The following is a 20102-nucleotide window of genomic DNA, read 5'->3' on the forward strand; positions in this document are numbered from 1 at the left end:
AACCCTTTCATCATGCATGACCACAAGAATGACATTAGAATGTTTATTTTACTTAATTATTTAAGCCGACGGTTGCAGAATCCAGTGCTTGACTAAGTTACTGTAAATCTAACGTTTAAAATACAATAAATATGAATGACTCTTTATATGTATGTATATACATATATGTATTTAGGTAAATACAAGAATTAAAGAAGTAAGTATGCTCTAGTCGAGACTGCTCGACCAGGAGATCCCCTGAACCTTTCGAGGAACTAATTATCCAATAATTCTTCACGTCTTTATACTTACTCAAGAAAAACACACACGCCTAGACACACATATTTAGTAACGCACGAATAAACACGCATGGACTGCAGTGTGGACAATACAATTAAGTTAATTTCAATTCACATTATAAACAAAAATGAACTTAACGCTTCTTACTAAATATTTTGAAGAGGTGCAATCAATTTTAGTGTAAGTGCGGGAGCGCTGATTATGGTAGAAAGAGGTTAACATACACATTTTTCGACGATTACGTAATAATTTGGTGTAGTTAAACAGTAGCTGTGCCCCCAAATTGGCAGCCGTCTGTTTCAGTTATTACCAAAATTACTGCTTAAAATCGTTCCACTTAACTGAAAATCTTTGCAAGTCAAAACTGATTCGCTGGCAGTTCGCGGATGCCTTTTGACCAATTTTGCGATTGAACTTCTACATATATTTCAAAACTGACAATTAGGCGTGTTTTATTATCTACCAGAAGCCAAGCTCAAGCCTTTTCAGATTTTATAAATGATCAATTATAGATAATTTGAGCTCCTGCTAGGATTCATGTGCAGTGAATTATACCGATCGTAACTACGGCGAATTGCAATTCTCAAGTTAATTGTTTAACTTGAATTGTCATCGCGAGTATACATATAAATATCAAGTTGGATAACTACGTTTCTGGATTGCTGGCTGTGATGTTGAAACTCTTGAGCAAGTATTTAGTATGAAGTATATAAGTTTTGATGTTCGGAGATCATTCTATATATGTTTGTATGTATATTTTTATACCCCGAAATTGGGAATAAGGATATAATGTTTGTTTTTGAAAAGTAGGTAGGAATCATCACAGACCCCATAAAGTATATATAGTCCTGATCAGGACGACGGGCTGAATCGTATGACTCCTAGCTAGAAATTTGGCATGCATAGTCGTCTATAACATACGCAGTACAGTAAATCTGATGGTCTAAAAGTGCTCAAATTAGGCTGAAAAATACAAATAACTGTGATGGTCTAGATTTACTGTGAATATACATTTGATGAATACAAAGACCTTGTAATTTACATATTTTAGATACTACGCCCCCTTCGCCCACAATTTATAAATAGCCTATTTCACATTCTAGCCATATAATCACGCTCTGAAGGTTTTATGAAGATAGTAGAGTTAGAGACTTGTATTTTTTAACATCCATATATATAACGCGGATATCGAATTTATCTCCAAAAACCTTTATCGATCAAAAATCTTGTCGAAAATAAACTATTGAATTATATCTCAAACATCTTTGAAGCTAGAGTCGCCAGATTTAGAATAGATTTTTGTTCTAATTTACCCATCAGTCCTATATCTACCCTTACATCCATATATTTGTAAAAGGCGTATTTCAAATACTAGAGACTAATGCTTTTTTTAAATTACATACGAGATCCAACTCCTGAGTATTTGTGGACATAGTGTTGCACCGGACGTCCAGTCGATGTTAAGGGACTGGTGTTGGATTTGCCGACTGGGCCAAAAAAGTTTTTGGGCTATAAATTAAATGAATTGGAGATGAACCGTTCAACTCATAATATAATATTCGTAACAGCAATGAAAATACACGGAGAACGATAATCGATTTTAGTTTATTGCGCTCGCGTTTCTCTTCTCGTTCCCTGTTACTGTTGACCTGTGTCCCTGTTGCACTGTTTCCCTGGCTACATTCGTACTCGTACCATTCTACCATTTGCAAGCATGGTCGCACCGTCCCTTCACCACTTTTCACTCCCACTGACATGACGAGGCCGAAATCTGCTTTTTAATGAAGTAGTAAAACTCATTCATGAACGTATTCAAGCGGGATATACGCACAGCTTTGGATCAAGTGAAAATGTAGGGATGCAGTGCATGGAGTGTGAAGTGAGTGTTGTGGCTGGATCTCTAGCAGGTTTATGACGAATAGCAGAGTAAGAATTTATTTGCCATTCGAGCCTGCCTGCCAGCCAGCCAGCCAGCCAGCCAACCAGCCAGCCATCCAGGTAGGCCCTACCAGACGGCAGACTGGCTGAAACACTCACCGAACTCGGAAAAAAATAAAAAGAATTAAAAAAAAAAAAGAACTGCGATCTGCACTTCAATCGCGCCAGTGCAAAGATGCATTCGCTTCTCCTCCCATTCTACTTCTCCCGATCCTCCTCTTGATGCTGCCGCTCACGACTGGCGAATTCGCAAACGAGCCGATCTCCGCTTTGCCACGAGCCTAACACACGCCGCAGTTTCGACACTTGCTATCGTTCGCAGTTCGCATCCGCGATGCAGAAATTTACATTTATCTTGCGTTTCAATTTCATTCTGAGTGGACTTTTTAATTTCCTTTTTGCAAATGAAATCAATTTTGATGCGACGAAGGAGCGAAGCACTTACATATTCATAATTATACCTACTCGTCTTGGCATACAAGGTATATACATATAAATATACGTCGTTATCTGCATAAACAGTTCATTTTTCTTATATTTTCTTTAGCGATTTCCATCAACTGTCTCGAGCAATCAAAATAATATGAATGAATATCCATATGACTATGAGTAATCTTTTCTTGAATTTGTTTTACGTTTTGGGTCTAAAGGTTATTTATTTCAACATTTAGTATCCAATTTAGTACAATTTTTACTAAAATTACTGCTGAAAGTAGCAACTAAACAATTCATAATATACAACAGAAATACGAGTGCTATAATATTACATATATTAAATAATGTTATATTAAATTTCAATCGAATATGAATTGAATATTGATTTTCAAAACAACTCTTTCAAAACAATAGTCTATAACACAGCGTGCCTCGACATTGTCTTGATATAGAACTATACATTTTTACTTAACTCAGTGAGCCCATGCCATGTGCTTATGTTTGTCGGTGTGAATATAATGATCTCAGATGGTGAACACGTGAATTTGAAATATAAATTTTATATGTTATTACATGAGCTGAGTTTTAGCCAGAGAGAATGTAATCAGATTTAAACTTTTTATACCCTGAACCCATTGAAAATGGGAAATAAGGGTATAATGGTTTTGTTGAAATGTATGTAACAGGCAGAAGGAGGCGTGGCAGACCGACGAGCTGAGTCGATTTAGCCCTGTCCGTCTGTCTGTCCGTCCGTTCGTCCGTCCGTCCGTCTGTCCGTATGTTTGAACGCGTCGATTTCAGAAGATAAGAGAGCTAGAGACTTCAACTTTTTTTTTTTTAATGTCCGTATATATCACGCGCATATCGAGTTTTTCACTAAAAAACGATAACTCATTCCGATATTTTTTTATTGATAAAAAACCTTATCGAAGATTGCTTAAATAATTATATCTCCTACATCTTTCAAGCTTGAGTCTCCAAATTTAAAATGTATATAAAGATATATATTATACAATTTCGGTTTTTGTCAAAATTTACCCCTCACCCCTAAATCCACCCCCTCACCCTCATCTTTGTAAAAGTCGTATATCAAAAACTAAAGACTTGTGCTTACGTATACACATACATTTAAACATTATGATTACGTTCTGAAAGTTTCATTACGATCGTACGTCTAGAAATTAAGTTATTCAACAAATAAATTCTCATAATATTGCCAACACTGCAGCGCAACCAAAGCGCAAACGCCTGTATATGCGTGAGTGTGTGGGTATGCGTGTGTTTATTTGTATGTGTATGTGTGTGCGTGTATTTGTTTGTATGCGTGTGTGTGTGTGCGTGTGCGTGTGTGTGTGCTAACTATTATTGAAATATCAGTTGCTTGTAGGGTTCAGGGGAGCTTTCTTACTTGTTTCTTATTTGAATACCGATATTTTACATAACTTACACTTACTACTACTTATAAAGAATTGAATCAGACACCTATATGATATTTATTGGTATCTTCTGCTGGGAATAATTGAAGTAAACTCCTAAGTTATATATCATCAAATATGCAAATACATATGGTAAATTCAATGCCAACTAATTATTAAATTTAATGTAATATTATTAAAATTTGGAGACATACAAATGCTAGAAATATAATTTTTTTTATATTTATTTATTTATTTTTTTTTTTTTTTTGTATGAACATAGTTTTTACAATTCGAAAAAGAGTGAAATGATTTATAGCAAGTAAGAACGTTGCAGTCGGGCTTTACCGACTGCGGAATGGCTCTATGGCTCTATTATTAAAGAAAGTTAAGTTTTTCTCGATTTTCCACGGGCCTACTGGGCGTAGACACTTCATTTTTGGCCAGCTCATGGAACAAGCTAACCGTAACATAGCCGCAATTTAGGTGCTTACGCTCCAAAAATGAAAAACTTAAAGGATACTTTTTGATATGCCACGCCCCTAAAGAAGCGTAACAATGTTATTTGGGGAATCGATAGAGGAGGTTACTAGTAACTTAACTATCCAAATTTGAAGCTCTTATACTTAGAGATATAAGACTTTGCGGTTTAACACGCCCCCTGTGAACGGACGTATATCCATCAAAACTTTTGGGTCTTGGGAGGTCAGTCCGAGTATATATACCAAATTTGAGGTCCCTAGCATAAATAGCAGCTGAATTTGAAAAATCACTATATCTTCAGGTTGATTTGCCACGCCCCAAAAAAGCGTAGACATATAATTTTTTCATAAATCTTTATAGATTCATAACATTAGCTGACGCGCAAAATTTAACGTTATAGCTTTAAAACTCTAGGAGATACAGTTTTATCCGATTTCCACGCCTCCAATGGGAAGCGTGTGATCTTGGCTGGTCGATGCGGATCAACATTCAAAATTTCAGCTTTCTAACTCTTTCTAGTCTCTAGCTTCAATCGCGCTGAAAAGAACTGCGTTCATACGGACAGTCGGACGGACAGATACACGGACAGCAAGACGGACATTATTATTCGCACATACATATTATTATTCCGCACATACACCTTCACACACACACATATATAAACAGGGCTTACTATGGAAATTTAATTGATTAATAACTTCTCTTGTCGATGGACTATATTCATGGAATTTTTAGATTATGATCATAACATGGATATGCATTTGCCAAAGCAAAAGTCTGCTGTATTTGAAATACGCCTTTTACAAAGGTGTGGCTGAAACGTAGGTAAATTTAAATAATAATCGAAATTGTATAATACGCATCCTAATATATATTTAAAATTTGGAGACTCTTGCTTTAAAGATGTAGGATATATAATTTTATAACTGATCGAAAATCAGTTTTCATATACAACTACTTCTGCCTGTTGCACGCATTTCAACAAAACCATTATACCCTGATTTCCTATTGAAAATGGGTTCAGGGTATAAAAAGCACTATGAAATATAAGTTGTTGAAAAGCTCAATAAACAATGAAATAGAAATAGAAATAAAATGATTGATCATAGATGATGCCTTTCCGATTGGTACCAAAACAAGTTTTATGTTCTTATAATAATATTCTTTAACAAGAAAGCAAAAAAGTATTGAAATATTTGTGGATATCGCAGGAGCTAGCGAGCAAAGCAAAGTGTTATGGGAACCAACTAAGAGACAGATATAAAAACTCTAACGATTCTTTTTTTTTTTATATTGGTATCAGTATCAAATCGCACGCAAATTGGGCACTACATTCACGTTTTCCGTGCTTCTTATATATTATTTTTGCAACGCATCACGCGATTTAAGGGCAGTCAGAGTTCAGTCTTCAGGCTTCACTCTTCAGTATTCAGAAAGACTAAATGAGAGACAAATAACGCTAACACATTCGGCATACCCATTTCAACGGCTATGCGAATTCACTTTTGTGGGCGATTACTTTTGCACTGCCTCTTTGTTGTGTTTTTGTTTTGATCTTTGGCCCTCGCCCCGTAATTTTATCATATATTTTTGAGCTGGATCAAAAAGTTCCTGGAATTCGGATGAACCATATAATTTTACTAATTGAATGGGGGTGTATAAACGTAGTCAATGCGAATCTTAAACACACGAATAACATTTTTATGCATATCATACCTTAAACAAAAGTCCAGCTCGAGTCTCATTGTTACCCTGTTTCTAAAACATAGCGAAACAGGATAACAACGAAATGAACGAAATTTTCAAGTCAACTATAAATTATAAATTAGTTTACTTTACGTGTCAAGCCCAAATAGATACAGTTGAATTAAAAAAAAAAAAAAGCATACCTAAAATTCAACTGAATCTAGGTGATGTTAACATATGAACAGCCTAGAGCGAAGCGAACTTGCCAAAAACTTCGTAAAAGACAAAATTACGAAGCATTAAATCAGACAGGGAAAGCCATATTAATTTATTCTATCGACCGACTTAAGCAATAATAAGCATATAAATGTCAATCTAGTGATTATACGATTATATTTCTTAAATAATTATCTATCTAGTTCTAATATAATACAAAAAATAAAAATAATACTAAATAATTCCATATGTATTTTTCGAATTCTGAATTTGATCGCAAAAGTGAATTGAAAAAAAAAGTGTAATCTTGTTTACACTGATCTTAAGAATTACATTTTGATAGAGGCCATCTCGTTTTGAGGATGCAATATTCGACCCTTAACATAAGCGCACCAATTATTATCATAAATTTGGCTTTGGCTATGGTAATCAATCTGCTAAAATCACAGACATGGAGCTTACTCAGAGTCGGACTTGTATGGTAATTGCCCTAAGTGCTTGCGTGCATGAAATTTTAAATGTCAATCAGAGATCCCACAGCCCCATTTGGCTGCGAATTCAATATAAGATTGGAGTGATAGTGATTCTAGCTGACACGTAATTGGTCAGTGAGTGCGTCTGTTCCTCTTCCTCGAAAATTATCGTACAACGGACAAAGCTGGGATATACATACATACATATGTACATATACGCATACTTGTATGTTCATTTACATATATGTATATAAAGGATGAATAGTATTTCAATCTTACCATCATAAATTTTTGATCCTCAAATTGATGTTCATTGGTCCGATGTAAGATATGCATTTTATATGTACGTTTATCTTTTGTTATTCCTAGTGTTTACATAGAGTATATATCGTATATGCGTCGGAAAGCAATTATCCAGTAACTTGGCTTTCAGATTTTCACTGGAACACTTTTTCAACACTTTTAACGTGAAGACTTTTAGTTTAGAATACAAAACAGGTACGATTTCCAAGTAGAAAGATCAATACGGCACTGAATAAGGCAACTATAAGTCATTCGAGTACATGTTTTTTATTAGGAAGGAGTTAATTTAATTTATAAAATTTTTTATAGTTAACTTATCCGAAGTGTCGGTGTTAGCAAATATTGGAACACTTAGTAATAAACGTGGGTGGATGCTAGCGATCGAGAAACATAATTTTTATTTGAACAGTTTGCGATAGGAAATGTTGAAGGAACAGCATAATACTATTGTATCTAGTTGGGTTTTTTCGAAGAAACCCGCAAATAAACTTGCCTTTGCGAAGCCACTGACGGTAGTTCTCGACTGAACTAAATTTTCTGTTTGGACGAAAAAACCTTCAGGGGATGTATTGCGATGCTGGCGATGCTGCCGCTTGAATACACCCAACTCACAAACGCACGCAGTTACACACACACTCTCACACATCACACGCATACTGTCACACTTGGGCGCAGAAGTCTGCACACACATTCACGCGACCATACGTGCACGTGTATATGTGCGTAAAAACCTATAAGCCTGAAAGACCGTTCGCCGCTCTGTAAACCAAACACACTTTTCGAAACGCACACAGACACACCAAATATATACACACATACAGACACACATATTTACTAGCACTAACCCTCCTCGGAGCAGGTTTTCAAAGGTACGATGCTACACTCTTAGTTAAGAGATAAAACCAGAGACAGAAATCAAAGAGACATGTGCACACTGCAAGCTGGTTGAGAGTAAAATCCCTTAAAGCTGATCTATCTGCGACTTGTGTCATATGTGTAAATTATTGCTTCGTGATCGATTAAGCCCAAATCAGATCATAATATACATATGTTTTTTATTTAACGATTATTGAGATAGTTTACAAAACCATAAAAATATTTGTATGTGTATAAGAGTTTTAAAAGCCAATTAGGACTTCACATAATTTGTACCAAGATTTAGACTTAAAAAAAAAAAACAAAAACACTTATATTGTTGGTGGTCTTATAAAGTTAGCCAATGAAAAGAGAGTTCACAGCAAGGCCTGATGCAGTGAAGAGTAAGTGTTTATAAGAGAGCACAGGTCGTACAAATCTTTTCAGTCGGCGGCACCAATACTACTTGGAATATATATGTATATATGAGTGGGCAAGCGACCGTTACTGGCATTCGTGTTCAAGTTAAAACGCGCAACAGCATCAACTACAACCACAGCCATTTATATTTTTGGAAACCACGCCCCTCAAGCTGACTACTAGACAATGGGCTGAACCCAGAGGCTGCGTCAGCGGCATTGCCGCTGCGGTGGCAGCGCAGCCCCTGCACATGTGCACACACACTAAACACCGATACACACAAAGAGAGAGAGAGAGAGAGAGAGAGAGAGACATACACACACAAACTAACACGAACATACATACGGAGAGAGATATCTACATACATACACACACATTTGCTTGAAATGGTTATGTGTGTATGGATAAATGCATACGGCTTATATTATTACTTCGCTGTGTGAGTTTTGTATACTGTGAGTCCGTGAGTACATAAGCACAGTGGTTGCAAAATAGATATACACGTACGCTCATTACGCATTCATACATACATACATACATATATAAATCTGTACATATGTATATATAACGGTGGAAAACTGGGGTTGCTAGCACACTTTAGCCCTAGGGGTGTAACTTATGCTACTGGGAAAAACTCGGCATTGGACGCTAGTCAGTGCGTTTCGCCAGTGGTGTGAGCCTTACCAATATAGCCGAGGGCTTTATTTTGCACAGCATCACAGCATGATTATGTCAAAAATAATGGGAATGAAGGAATACTATATATATATATATGAAGGAATATATATTATATATAAAAATTTCATGTATAGAGACATGAAATTTTTTTCCTATATATATATATATATATATATATATATCTTCTGAGATCGGCGCGTTTATACATACGGACGGATGGACAGACAGACAGACGGACAGAGCTAAGTTGATTCAGCTCGTTGCCCTGATCAATAATATATACACTTTGTGGGGTTTGCCTGTTACATACTTTTAACGACTGATTTTCCATTTTTAATGGGTTCAGGGTATAATTAGTAATATTATTCACATCCCATCAATTTAGTAGCTAAGTTTAGCTCTAATGCTCTAAAAAACTTTTTTCCTGATTTGCCACGCCCCTACTAAGCGTAGACACCTCCTTATTGGTCAGTTCTTAAAACGAGCTAACGGTATCCTAAGTGCAAAATTTAAGTGCTTACGTTCAAAAAATGTGAAAATCCTTTATTATTTTTGGGTCATCGATAGAGGAGGTTACTAGTAACTCAACTATCCAAATTTGAAGCTTCTAGCTATTATACTGTAGGAGATATATACTTTGTCGGTTTTCCACGCCTCCTGTGGACGGACATATCAGCCCCTGTATATATACAAAATGTTAGGTCTCTAGCATCAATATTTAAAAAATCACTATATCGTCAGGTCCGATTTTCCAAGCGTAGACATATCATTTTTATACTCATTCACGAAAGTGAAATGAGTATATTGGTTTTGTGCAATGTCCGTCTTACTGTCCGTTCGTCTGTAACAAAGACGACTTTATTATAATCTGAACCCTTTGAAAATGGGAAATCAGGGTATGTTCCGTCCGTTCGTATGTATGAACGCGTCGATCTCAGAAGATATAAGAGACTTCAAATTTTTATTTGAATGTCCGTATATATCCCTAAAAATCGATAACTCATTCCGATATTTTTTATTCGATAAAAAACCTTATCGAAAGTCTTTTATAAAATGATATCTCCCATATCTTTAAAGAGTCTCCAAATTTAAAATATAATTAAGATGCATTTTATACAATTTCGGTTTTTGTTAAAATTATACCCCCCACCTCTATATCCACTCTGACCAACACATTTGTAAAATGCGTATTTCCAATACTAGAGACATGTGCTTCGGTATATACATACATTTAAGCATTATTATGACGTTCTGAAAGTTTCATTAAGATTGTACGTCTAGAAATTAAATTATTCAGCAAATAAATTCTCATAATATTGCCAACGCAGCAGCGCAGCCCAAGCGCAGTCGCCTGTGTATGTGAGTGTGTGTATGTACATATGTATGTATATGTGTATGTGTGTGTAGGTGTGTGTGTATGTGTGTGCGTGTGTGTCTTTGTGTGCGAATTATTATTGAAATATCAGTTGCTCGAAGGGTTCAGAGGATTTCGTAGTCGAGCAGTCTCGACCAGAGCTTTCTTACTTGTTTTATATATAAAGATGTAAATACATAGTAATATGAATTTCTCCTTTTGTTTAGAGCAATATGATTTTTGATATTTATTTATTTATATTTTTATGAGGTCCTTAAATTACTTTTATTTGGATGTCACTAATATAATAGACATAATTTCGCGTGCATCATGTGTGCATATGTACGTACATACATATGTACATATATGTAAGAAGGTATTTGCATTTGGTCGAATTTGTGCCCTACTGCAGCCAGATAAAGAATTATTTGCAATCACTACCATGAACGACAGCAGCCACAACGACAGTCATGAACATCCTGCGGCGCTCACGAGTTGGACCCGAGGCTTTGCATTTTAGCGTCATCCTAAATTGGATGCTCAGGCTCGCTAGATGGAGCAGCCTACTCGCACAGTGGTGCAAATATCAGTTGAACTCGTTAGCACTTCCAGTAGTTGCATGCGTACATAATGTGTATGTGCTCATGTATAGTGTACATAGTTATTGCATTACTGATGAGTGCGCCGCAAATGTAACATTGGTTCCAAATGCAATGAGTCATTAGTACTATATTTAATTCTAATCAAAATTAAGAATTAAAAAATTATAAATTACATTCATGTAGGTGTATGTGCATCTTCAGATAGATACATATATGGGTTGTGTTTGTAGATATGTATGTATGTCTCCACATGTACATGTTATATGCATACAAGTTTGAGCAATTTGTGTGCAATTGACTGTGGACCAGTGTATGATGCACCATGAGTTATGCGGTACGGCAGCAAAGACTTAAAATCAATATTGTTTCGTTTTTCGAGCAGGGATCTGGTATCGCGAATCCGAATCGTAACAGAAAATGGCGTCTCGATCATCGATCGTTCGCTTGCGCTAAGCCCACAAATGAGAAGCCGCCGTCATAAATCGTGCCGTTGCAATGAAGCCGCCTAAGTGGAGGAGTGCCGAGCACGGCGGAAGCAGCGCTGCAATTGGATAATGCACCTGAGCGACCGTTTCGAGCGTCCTCAATTACGGCCGCTCTCTTCAGCTGAGCTGATGCAGGGACACGTAAGCTACACAGACACTTGTGTTCACTACCTGTGTATATATGTATATGCGTGAGCACATTAAAACTACATGTGCAAGCAAAAATTTTTCACGACTTTTACAATTGCAGCTTTCGATACCTTTATTAAGAGTTGGGAATCCCAATCTAATTTTCACTCAAATTTGCAGGCCCGTGATGACGATCGGCACCAACAAATATTAAAACCAATCCCTCAGAACAACGCTCAATTTATTGTTTATACAATCGGAGCTAACCGTTGAAAAACAAGCAGCCAATTAAAACTACTATAAAACAATATTTTATAAATTCTAGTTACTTAGTTTGTGTGATCACACGGACGAGGTGACTGGTACGATTAAGAAGTTTCGGCTGCTACTGTTTCTAATTATTTTATATATACATTGTAAGAAAACCATTATAACCTCAATACCTATTTTCTATACAGGAATCATTGCATAACAATAAGGAAGTCGTGTAGTCAACAACCAACTAAAACTATGGTGTAAGCATTAATCTCTAACTTTTTCCCATTTTCAATGGGTTCAGGGTATAACAAACAATGTTTGCCGATGTGAGGCTAAAAAACGACATTCTAAAGGTTTGGAATGATCTTTTATATTGATTATTCTTTGGGGCCCTAGCAAACCGAAACAAGTCGAGACTGGTGGACTACTAAATCCCGTACCAACCAATCGAAGAACTGATATTCCAATAATTGTTCACTTCTTTTCTGCATAAATAAGAAACAAAACATGCACGCACATGCGTACCCTCGCACAAGAACTTGCTCTGCTAACTGGGCAGTTAACGCAAAAACTGCGCTCGGATTGCAATCGGGGCTATGTCATGGGAATTGATTTGTTAAATAACTATTCTTGTAGATGGACTATGCATCTTTTACAAAATGCAACAATCAGAATTGTATTAAATGTACAGTGAAATGTGAATATAGTCTGAAGGCAAAGAGGTTCTACCCCCAAAGATATACGAAGTATAACTTTCTAAATAAACAGATAATCAACAACAGTAAAACAAGGTTACTAAATATAATTCATTAAAACAAGTAGGAATGCTCTAGTCGAGACTGCTCGACTACGAGATCTCCTGAGCCCTACAAGCAACTGATATTTCAATAGTAATTCGCACACACAAAAAAAAAAAAAAAATACACGCATACAAACAAACACACGCAAACATTTTAACAAAAATCGAAATTGTATCAAATGCGTCTTAAATTTGGAGACTCTAGCCTTAAAGATGTAGGAGATATAATTTTATAGCTGATTATACTCATTCACGAAGTGAATTAGTATATTGGTTTTGTGCAATGTCCGTCTTGCTGTCCGTCCGTCTGTCCGTCTGTCCGTCCGTCCGTCTGTCCGTCTGTCCGTATGAACGCAGTTCATTTCGCCGCTATTGAAGCTAGAGACTTGAAATTTGGAACACATACTCGTGTATAACTCCGATTTATAAAGTGTTAAAATTTTTCCGATCCGCCCACTAGGGGCGTGGCAAATCGGAAAATGCATTTTCCGATATACCAGAAATCATGTTAGTTGAAGAGCTAGAAAGTTGAAATTTGGTATGTAGATCCGCGTTGACCCCCCAAGTCCAAAAAGCTATGGTGGATATATCTACGCCCATTGGGGGCGTGGCAAATCAGATAAAACTGTATCTCCTAAAGTTCTAAAGCTAGAACGTTGAAATTTCGCACGTGAGCTAATGCTATAATTCTATAATGACTGATGAAAATTTTTTATGTCTACGCCTAATAGGGGCGTGGCAAATCGGCCCTGAAGATATAGTGATTTTTCAAATTTGGCTATATTTTAGGCACTATTGATGCTAGAGACTTGAAATTTGGTATATATACGTGAGTTGACCTCCCAAGTCCAACAAGCTATAGTGGATATATGTCCGCCCAAAGGGGGCGTGGCAAACCGCAAAACTTTATATCTCCTACAGTTTAAGAGCTAGAAGCTTCAAATTTGGATAGTTGAGTTACTGGTAACCTCCTCTATCGATGCCCCAAAAATAATTGTCACGCCTCTTTGGGGGCGTGGCATATCGAAAAATACCCTGTAATTTTTACATTTTTTGAGCGTAAGCATTCAAATTTTGCATTTACGTTACCGTTAGCCCTTTCTAAGAACTGGCCAAAAATGAGGTGTCTACGGCCACTAGGGGCGTAGCAATCGGCATTTGTAGTATCAAATTACGACATTTATATGCTTGAGCTATCTATGTATGTACATGTATATACAAATAGGCTTAATAGGCATTGATAACACGGAAGGAAACATTTTTATAAAATTTAAAAATAAAATTTAAATATTTAAAAAATATAAAAGAAGCTAAAATAACAAAATATTCAATTTACAAAAAAGAGTTTTCCGCGGGATTTGAACTCGCACCCAAGTCATGTTTGTCAAAAGAACAAAAACAAATTGAACCGGCGCCTTTGCTGGCAGCGCCACCACCTACTGTCGACGATTGCAATTAAAATGAAATCTAAAAATAAGATTCTTGTTATGAGAGTAGCGGATGGTAAATTCAAGAACAAAGCAAAAACAAATCAGTATCATTTCAACGCTAGAGTATGCATTTATGTGTACATACATACACACATACAAATGAGCGCGTGCATAAGAAACGCTGGAATGCTACATATGCGTGCAGACTTATGTACATACATATACATGCATAAATGCGTACATACATATATAAGGGCTATTTAAGAAGAAACAATTTTAAACTTATAAAATTTTTTAATTACAAAAAAGAATAAAATAAGTATATATTTAATAAAAAAACAAAATATGTATGAAAAAATACACAACATTGAAGGGGCCTTGAACCTCCACCGCTGTAACATAACTTGCGACGCCTCTATCACCCACGCTATCGTTTTGCTTGAGAATCTGGTAGCTAAAATACAATAAACTAATAACAGAGCGTCATCTGACAAAACTACATTGCTAAAAAGCGCGCTTTTGTAATGTAAGCAAACGCTTAAGAATCTGCAATAGGTGTGACCGAAAGCTATTAACGAAAATTACCATACATTTGTACTCAAAAAGTGCACGATCAATATAATAATTATCGATTACTCGATAAAAATAGCATAGCATCATGTATACGGACTGTGAATGAGTATTCCGCAGTCGGTAGCGCCCGACTGCAACGTTCTTACTTGTTTTTAATACGGTTTTTTATCGATAACAAAATAGCGCGATGAGTTATCAATTTTTAGTGATGAACTCGATATTCGCGCTAAATATACGAACATTAAAAAAAAATATTGTCTCTAGCTCTTATATCTTCTGGGATCGACGCCTTTAAACATACGGACAGACAGACCGGGCCATATCGACTCCGCTCGTCGCCCTGATCAAGAATATATATATACTTTGTGGGGTCTGCCACGCCTCCTTCTGCCTGTTACAAACATTTTAACAAAACCATTACACCCTGATTTCCCATTTTCAATGGGTTTAGGGTATACAAACAAGTAAGAAAGCTCTAATCGGGACTGCTCGACTACGACATCGCCTGAACCCTTCTGCTTATACAAGCAGCACGCGTGGACTGCAGTGTAGCAAGCCCACACGTGGGTCCATAATTGTTTAATAACTTTTCTTGTCGATGGACTATCTCCATGAATCTTGTATACCGTTATTATAACATTTAAGTGCGTATATGTGCCAAAGCACAATTCTCTAGTATTTGAAATACGTCCTTTACAAAGGTGTGGGTGAGGAGTGGATATGGGGGTGGGGGTAAATTACAGCTGTTAACAAAACTGTTATACCCTGATGTCCCATTTTCAATGGGCTCAGGACATAAAAGTAAGAAATTTGAACATGCACACACACGCACACACACAGGCATACGATCAAACATCAATAGTGTCCATAATACAGCAGAATTTGAAAAATATCATGTCCGCCTATAGTGGGCGTAGACATATAATTTAATCGTAATCATTATAGAATCATAGCATTAGCATACATGCGCCGAGAAAAATTGCGTTCATACGGACAAACGGACGGACAAGACGGACATTACACAAAACCAATATACTAATTCACTTTCGTGAATACATCAAAAGCCTCGATCATCGTTATTATGATTTTTTGCTTTGACTATAAGAATAGAAAAAGGTATATATAACAAGAAAGAAAGCTCTAGTCGAGACTGCTCGACTACGAGATCCCCTGAACCCTACAAGCAACTGATATTTCAAAAATAATTAGCAAACACACACGCACACACACACACACACGCATACATACAAATACACGCACACACACACGCATACAAACAAACACACGCATACACACACTCACATATACAGGCGATTGCGCTTGGGTTGCGCTGCAGTGTGGTAATATTATGAGAACTTATTTGTTGAATAATTTAATTTCTAGACGTACGATCGTGATGAAACTTTCAGAACGTAATCATAATGTTAAAATGTATGTGTATACCGAAGCACAAGTCTCTAGTATTTGATATACGACTTTTACAAAGATGAGGGTGAGGGGGTGGATTTAGGGGTGGGGGGTAAATTTTAACAAAAACCGAAATTGTATAAAATACATCTTTATATACATTTTAAATTTGGAGACTCTAGCTTGAAAGATGTAGGAGATATAATTATTTAAGTGATCTTCGATAAGGTTTTTTATCGATAAAAAAGTATCGGAATGAGTTATCGTTTTTTAGTGATAAACTCGATATCCGCGTGATATATACGGACATTTAAAAAAAAAGTTGAAGTCTCTAGCTCTTATATCTTCTGAAATCGACGCGTTCATACATACGGACGGACGGACGGACGGACGGAGGGACGGACGGACGGACGGACGGACGGACGGACGGACAGACAGACGGACAGGGCCAAATCGACTTAGCTTGTCGCCCTGATCAAGAATATATATACTTTGTGGGGTCTGCCACGCCTCCTTCTGCCTGTTACATACTTTTAACAAAACCATTATACCCTGATTTCCCATTTTCAATGGGTTCAGGGTATAAAAAGAGGTATAACATAATATTTATTACAGTTTTTGGGTTTTTAGCCTACAGGGAAGAAAATAAAATCTAATTGATATATCTGATATTAATGGAATATTTTTAAAATTAAAAATTTTTTCAAATTTCATTCAGAATAATATTCCGACTGAATCTTGTAATGGGGCATATAGACTGGTATTTAGAACACTTACCAAATTGTACAAAACTTAAAAAAACAAGAAAGAAAGCTCTAGTCGAGACTGCTCGACTACGAGATCCCCTGAACCCTACAAGCAACTGATATTTCAATAATAATTAGCAAACACACACGCACACACACACACACACGCACACACACGCATACAAACAAACACACGCATATACACGCACTCACATATACAGGCGATTACGCTTGGGTTGCGCTGCAGTGGCAATATAATGAAAATTTATTTGTTGAATAATTTAATTTCTAGACGTACGATCGTAATGAAACTTTCAGAACGTAATCATAATGTTAAAATGTATGTGTATACCGAAGCACAAGTCTCTAGTATTTGATATACGACTTTTACAAAGATGAGGGTGAGGGGGTGGATTTAGGGGTGGGGGGTAAATTTTAACAAAAACCGAAATTGTATAAAATACATCTTTATATACATTTTAAATTTGGAGACTCTAGCTTGAAAGATGTAGGAGATATAATTTTTTAAGTGATCTTCGATAAGGTTTTTTATCGATAAAAAAGTATCGGAATGAGTTATCGTTTTTTAGTGATAAACTCGACATGCGCGTGATAAATATGGACATTTTAAAAAAAAGTTGAAGTCTCTAGCTCTTATATCTTCTGAAATCGACGCGTTCATACATACGGACGGACGGACGGACGGACGGACGGACGGACGGACAGACAGACGGACAGGGCTAAATCGACTCAGCTTGTCGTCCTGATCAAGAATATATATACTTTGTGGGGTCTGCCACGCCTCCTTCTGCCTGTTACATACTTTTAACAAAACCATTATACCCTGATTTCCCATTTTCAATGGGTTCAGGGTATAAAAATGTCTCTCTCATAAAAAAGACTAAAAAAAGTGTAAAAGTGTTTGAAAAGTAGAGTTAATGTAACTTACATTTTTAGATGACTAGTTAGCGACAGTTTGACCGCTTGACAATGTCCATAATTATAACACAATGAAGAGAGATCGTTCTAAATAATATTCTTGTTCTTTATTATTTAAATCTGTAACAACATCGGAACAACTTCTTATATATTCACCTAATAATATGCATACAATCCATACACACAGTGCAGTAATATTTTCGAACGGCCCCGGGGCACTTCGTCCATATTCGTTAAGTCTTAAGTTGCAGACAGATTCAAATTTTTGGTAGATGCGTCCGTCGCTTCTTGGCAATAGCAGAAGTCCCTTGAACGCCGACAATGGCGATGGTGATGGCAACGGCGGCAGAAGCAGCAGCAACGACTACAGCAACGGCCCACTAATCATGACCATGAGCCAAGCAATGCTGCAAAAAGGCTGCTGCAATGCTGCACGACGTCGAATTGCCGCAGGGGAGATGTGCACGCTCGCTGTAGCTATAGCCAGTACCAGTGTTGTGGAGATATTGCCCCTTGTGCTGGCCATTGCTGTTTTCGTGGTATATAAGTCTGTATTTTCAGTTGCAGTTGCAGCAGGCGGATGTTTACAGCATATTTCCTAAGGCTGTGCTCGTGTGCACCTTTAATCCGCTCTTTTTTTTCTTTTTTTCGTTTTTGCAACCCAGCAACAGCTCGAAAGAGAAGAGCCAACAGACTAGCACCGGTCCATTTAAATATGAGGCTGAGAGATAAAAAACATCTGCAGCTGTGTTTGTTCGTAGTGGATTACTGCTGGCACACACATAGGTACAAGTACCAAGTACCAAAAGATCCTCTGCTTGCATATATTTTGGCGCTGTAATTCTGCCTGAAGTCAATGAATGCCAATAGTAAATATAGAATTGGTCAATAAGCAAGACACAAGTAACTGTTTGCCACAATGCCCAGGTATACGTTGCACCGAATAGGTCTGCTTAGATTGGTGTCAGGAGCTTAGGAGAAATGCCTTTGAAAAGTAAGTTAATGTGATAATTCTCTCCCGTTTACAAATATATACTAATGCGCGTTGTTCTAATGGACTTTTTTGTGACGAATCCGAGTCGAGTTTTTCCCTAAGGACTACTAAGTAATTCGAACAATTCTGCAGGCTATAATATGCATATGATGTATGATCAATAATAGCACATGCGTTGGGCTGCTGTGTCTACCCGAAATAAATAATAGGTTTCGTAGGTGTGAACTTTTAAATAGATTGGGCCATGTGTATGTACAGAGCTGGTTGATCTATTTTAGAATCATCATTCCGAACACCTTTGAGTGTAGAGAGATCCTCGCGATTTCCTCTTAGCGGTCGTTCCGCTACGACCAAAATCTCGTTGTAAAACTTGAATGCCGAATTGCGTGAGGCGCCGCTTTTAGTCGATAAAAGAAATTATTTCTATGTGAGAAAATTATCAATGCGTCGGAGTTGGAGTCCAATCAAATTACCATTATTAAAAAGAGCTGCATCGTAACTGCTGCAGTCAGCAGTCGACAGTCGAGGAGTAGCTCAGGAGTAGAGACGCGACGGTCTCTGCGAGTGCGTCGGTGTTTGGTCGCGAATGAGACGGTCGGGCTGCAGATTGGCAGTTGATGATCCCGAAAATTAAAAGCTACTCGTACAAATAACAAAACACAAGCATGCCTGAGCGGTCGTTAAGAAATATAAATTGGACAATGAAATCATTAAAAGGGTAACTAATTCTCAGCGTTCCTTAAATGATCTACTCGGATTTTAGTATCGAAACTTTTATGATAGCACACGAAAAGTCTCTCATAACTTAATACTTATCCAGTCTTCACATTATATGTACTTCGAAGCGTACATCATATGCACCCCAATTTAAGCTTAACTTAACCTCTAATCTCTATTAATTCCTGTTAATATTCATATATACGATTTTTATACGCTTTCAAATTACGCAAGTTCCATTATGCAATTATGAGCAGCTCAAATAAATCATACACAAGCCAGATAGAATCTGAAAACTGCATTGCAATCCAGAAGGGACTTTTCATCCCACGTCGATCATTTTAATTTCATAAATTATGCACTCGGCAGAGCTTAAAATGATTTATGTATGGATCAATATCAACATTAGAAATTTATGGTGAGGTTTTACACGAAAATAACAGGTTTCTCTGCATGCTAAATATTTTGCAATGCAGCAACTTCACCAG

General features: G+C 36.9%; 1 protein-coding gene and 1 long non-coding RNA gene across 5 annotated transcripts in view; one reads left to right on the forward strand and one right to left on the reverse strand.

Moving 5' to 3' along the window:
- TfAP-2 (transcription factor AP-2) overlaps nucleotides 1-20102 on the reverse strand; it is a 48416-nt gene that overhangs the window by 14120 nt on the left and 14194 nt on the right. The window contains exon 1 of one of the 4 annotated variants that reach the window (XM_089260500.1): nucleotides 7205-7523. The exons of 2 other annotated variants lie outside the window; for them this stretch is intronic. In XM_089260500.1, the coding sequence (XP_089116626.1) occupies nucleotides 7205-7261 (57 nt within the window). In that variant the 5' untranslated portion in view covers nucleotides 7262-7523. Of the gene's footprint in view, nucleotides 1-7204; nucleotides 7524-20102 lie in introns of those variants that run through there. One more of the 4 variants, XM_089260502.1, reaches the window with a different exon arrangement.
- On the forward strand, nucleotides 9941-13346 carry LOC149091564 (uncharacterized). The gene is made up of 2 exons (XR_016196868.1): nucleotides 9941-9980; nucleotides 13075-13346. It is a non-coding gene; the product is annotated as an uncharacterized LOC149091564 (long non-coding RNA).

This window comes from Drosophila navojoa, chromosome 4 (assembly GCF_054131105.1).
Source record: "Drosophila navojoa isolate 15081-1374.11 chromosome 4, UAZ_NAV_1.0, whole genome shotgun sequence".
Lineage (NCBI taxonomy): Eukaryota > Metazoa > Arthropoda > Insecta > Diptera > Drosophilidae > Drosophila > Drosophila navojoa.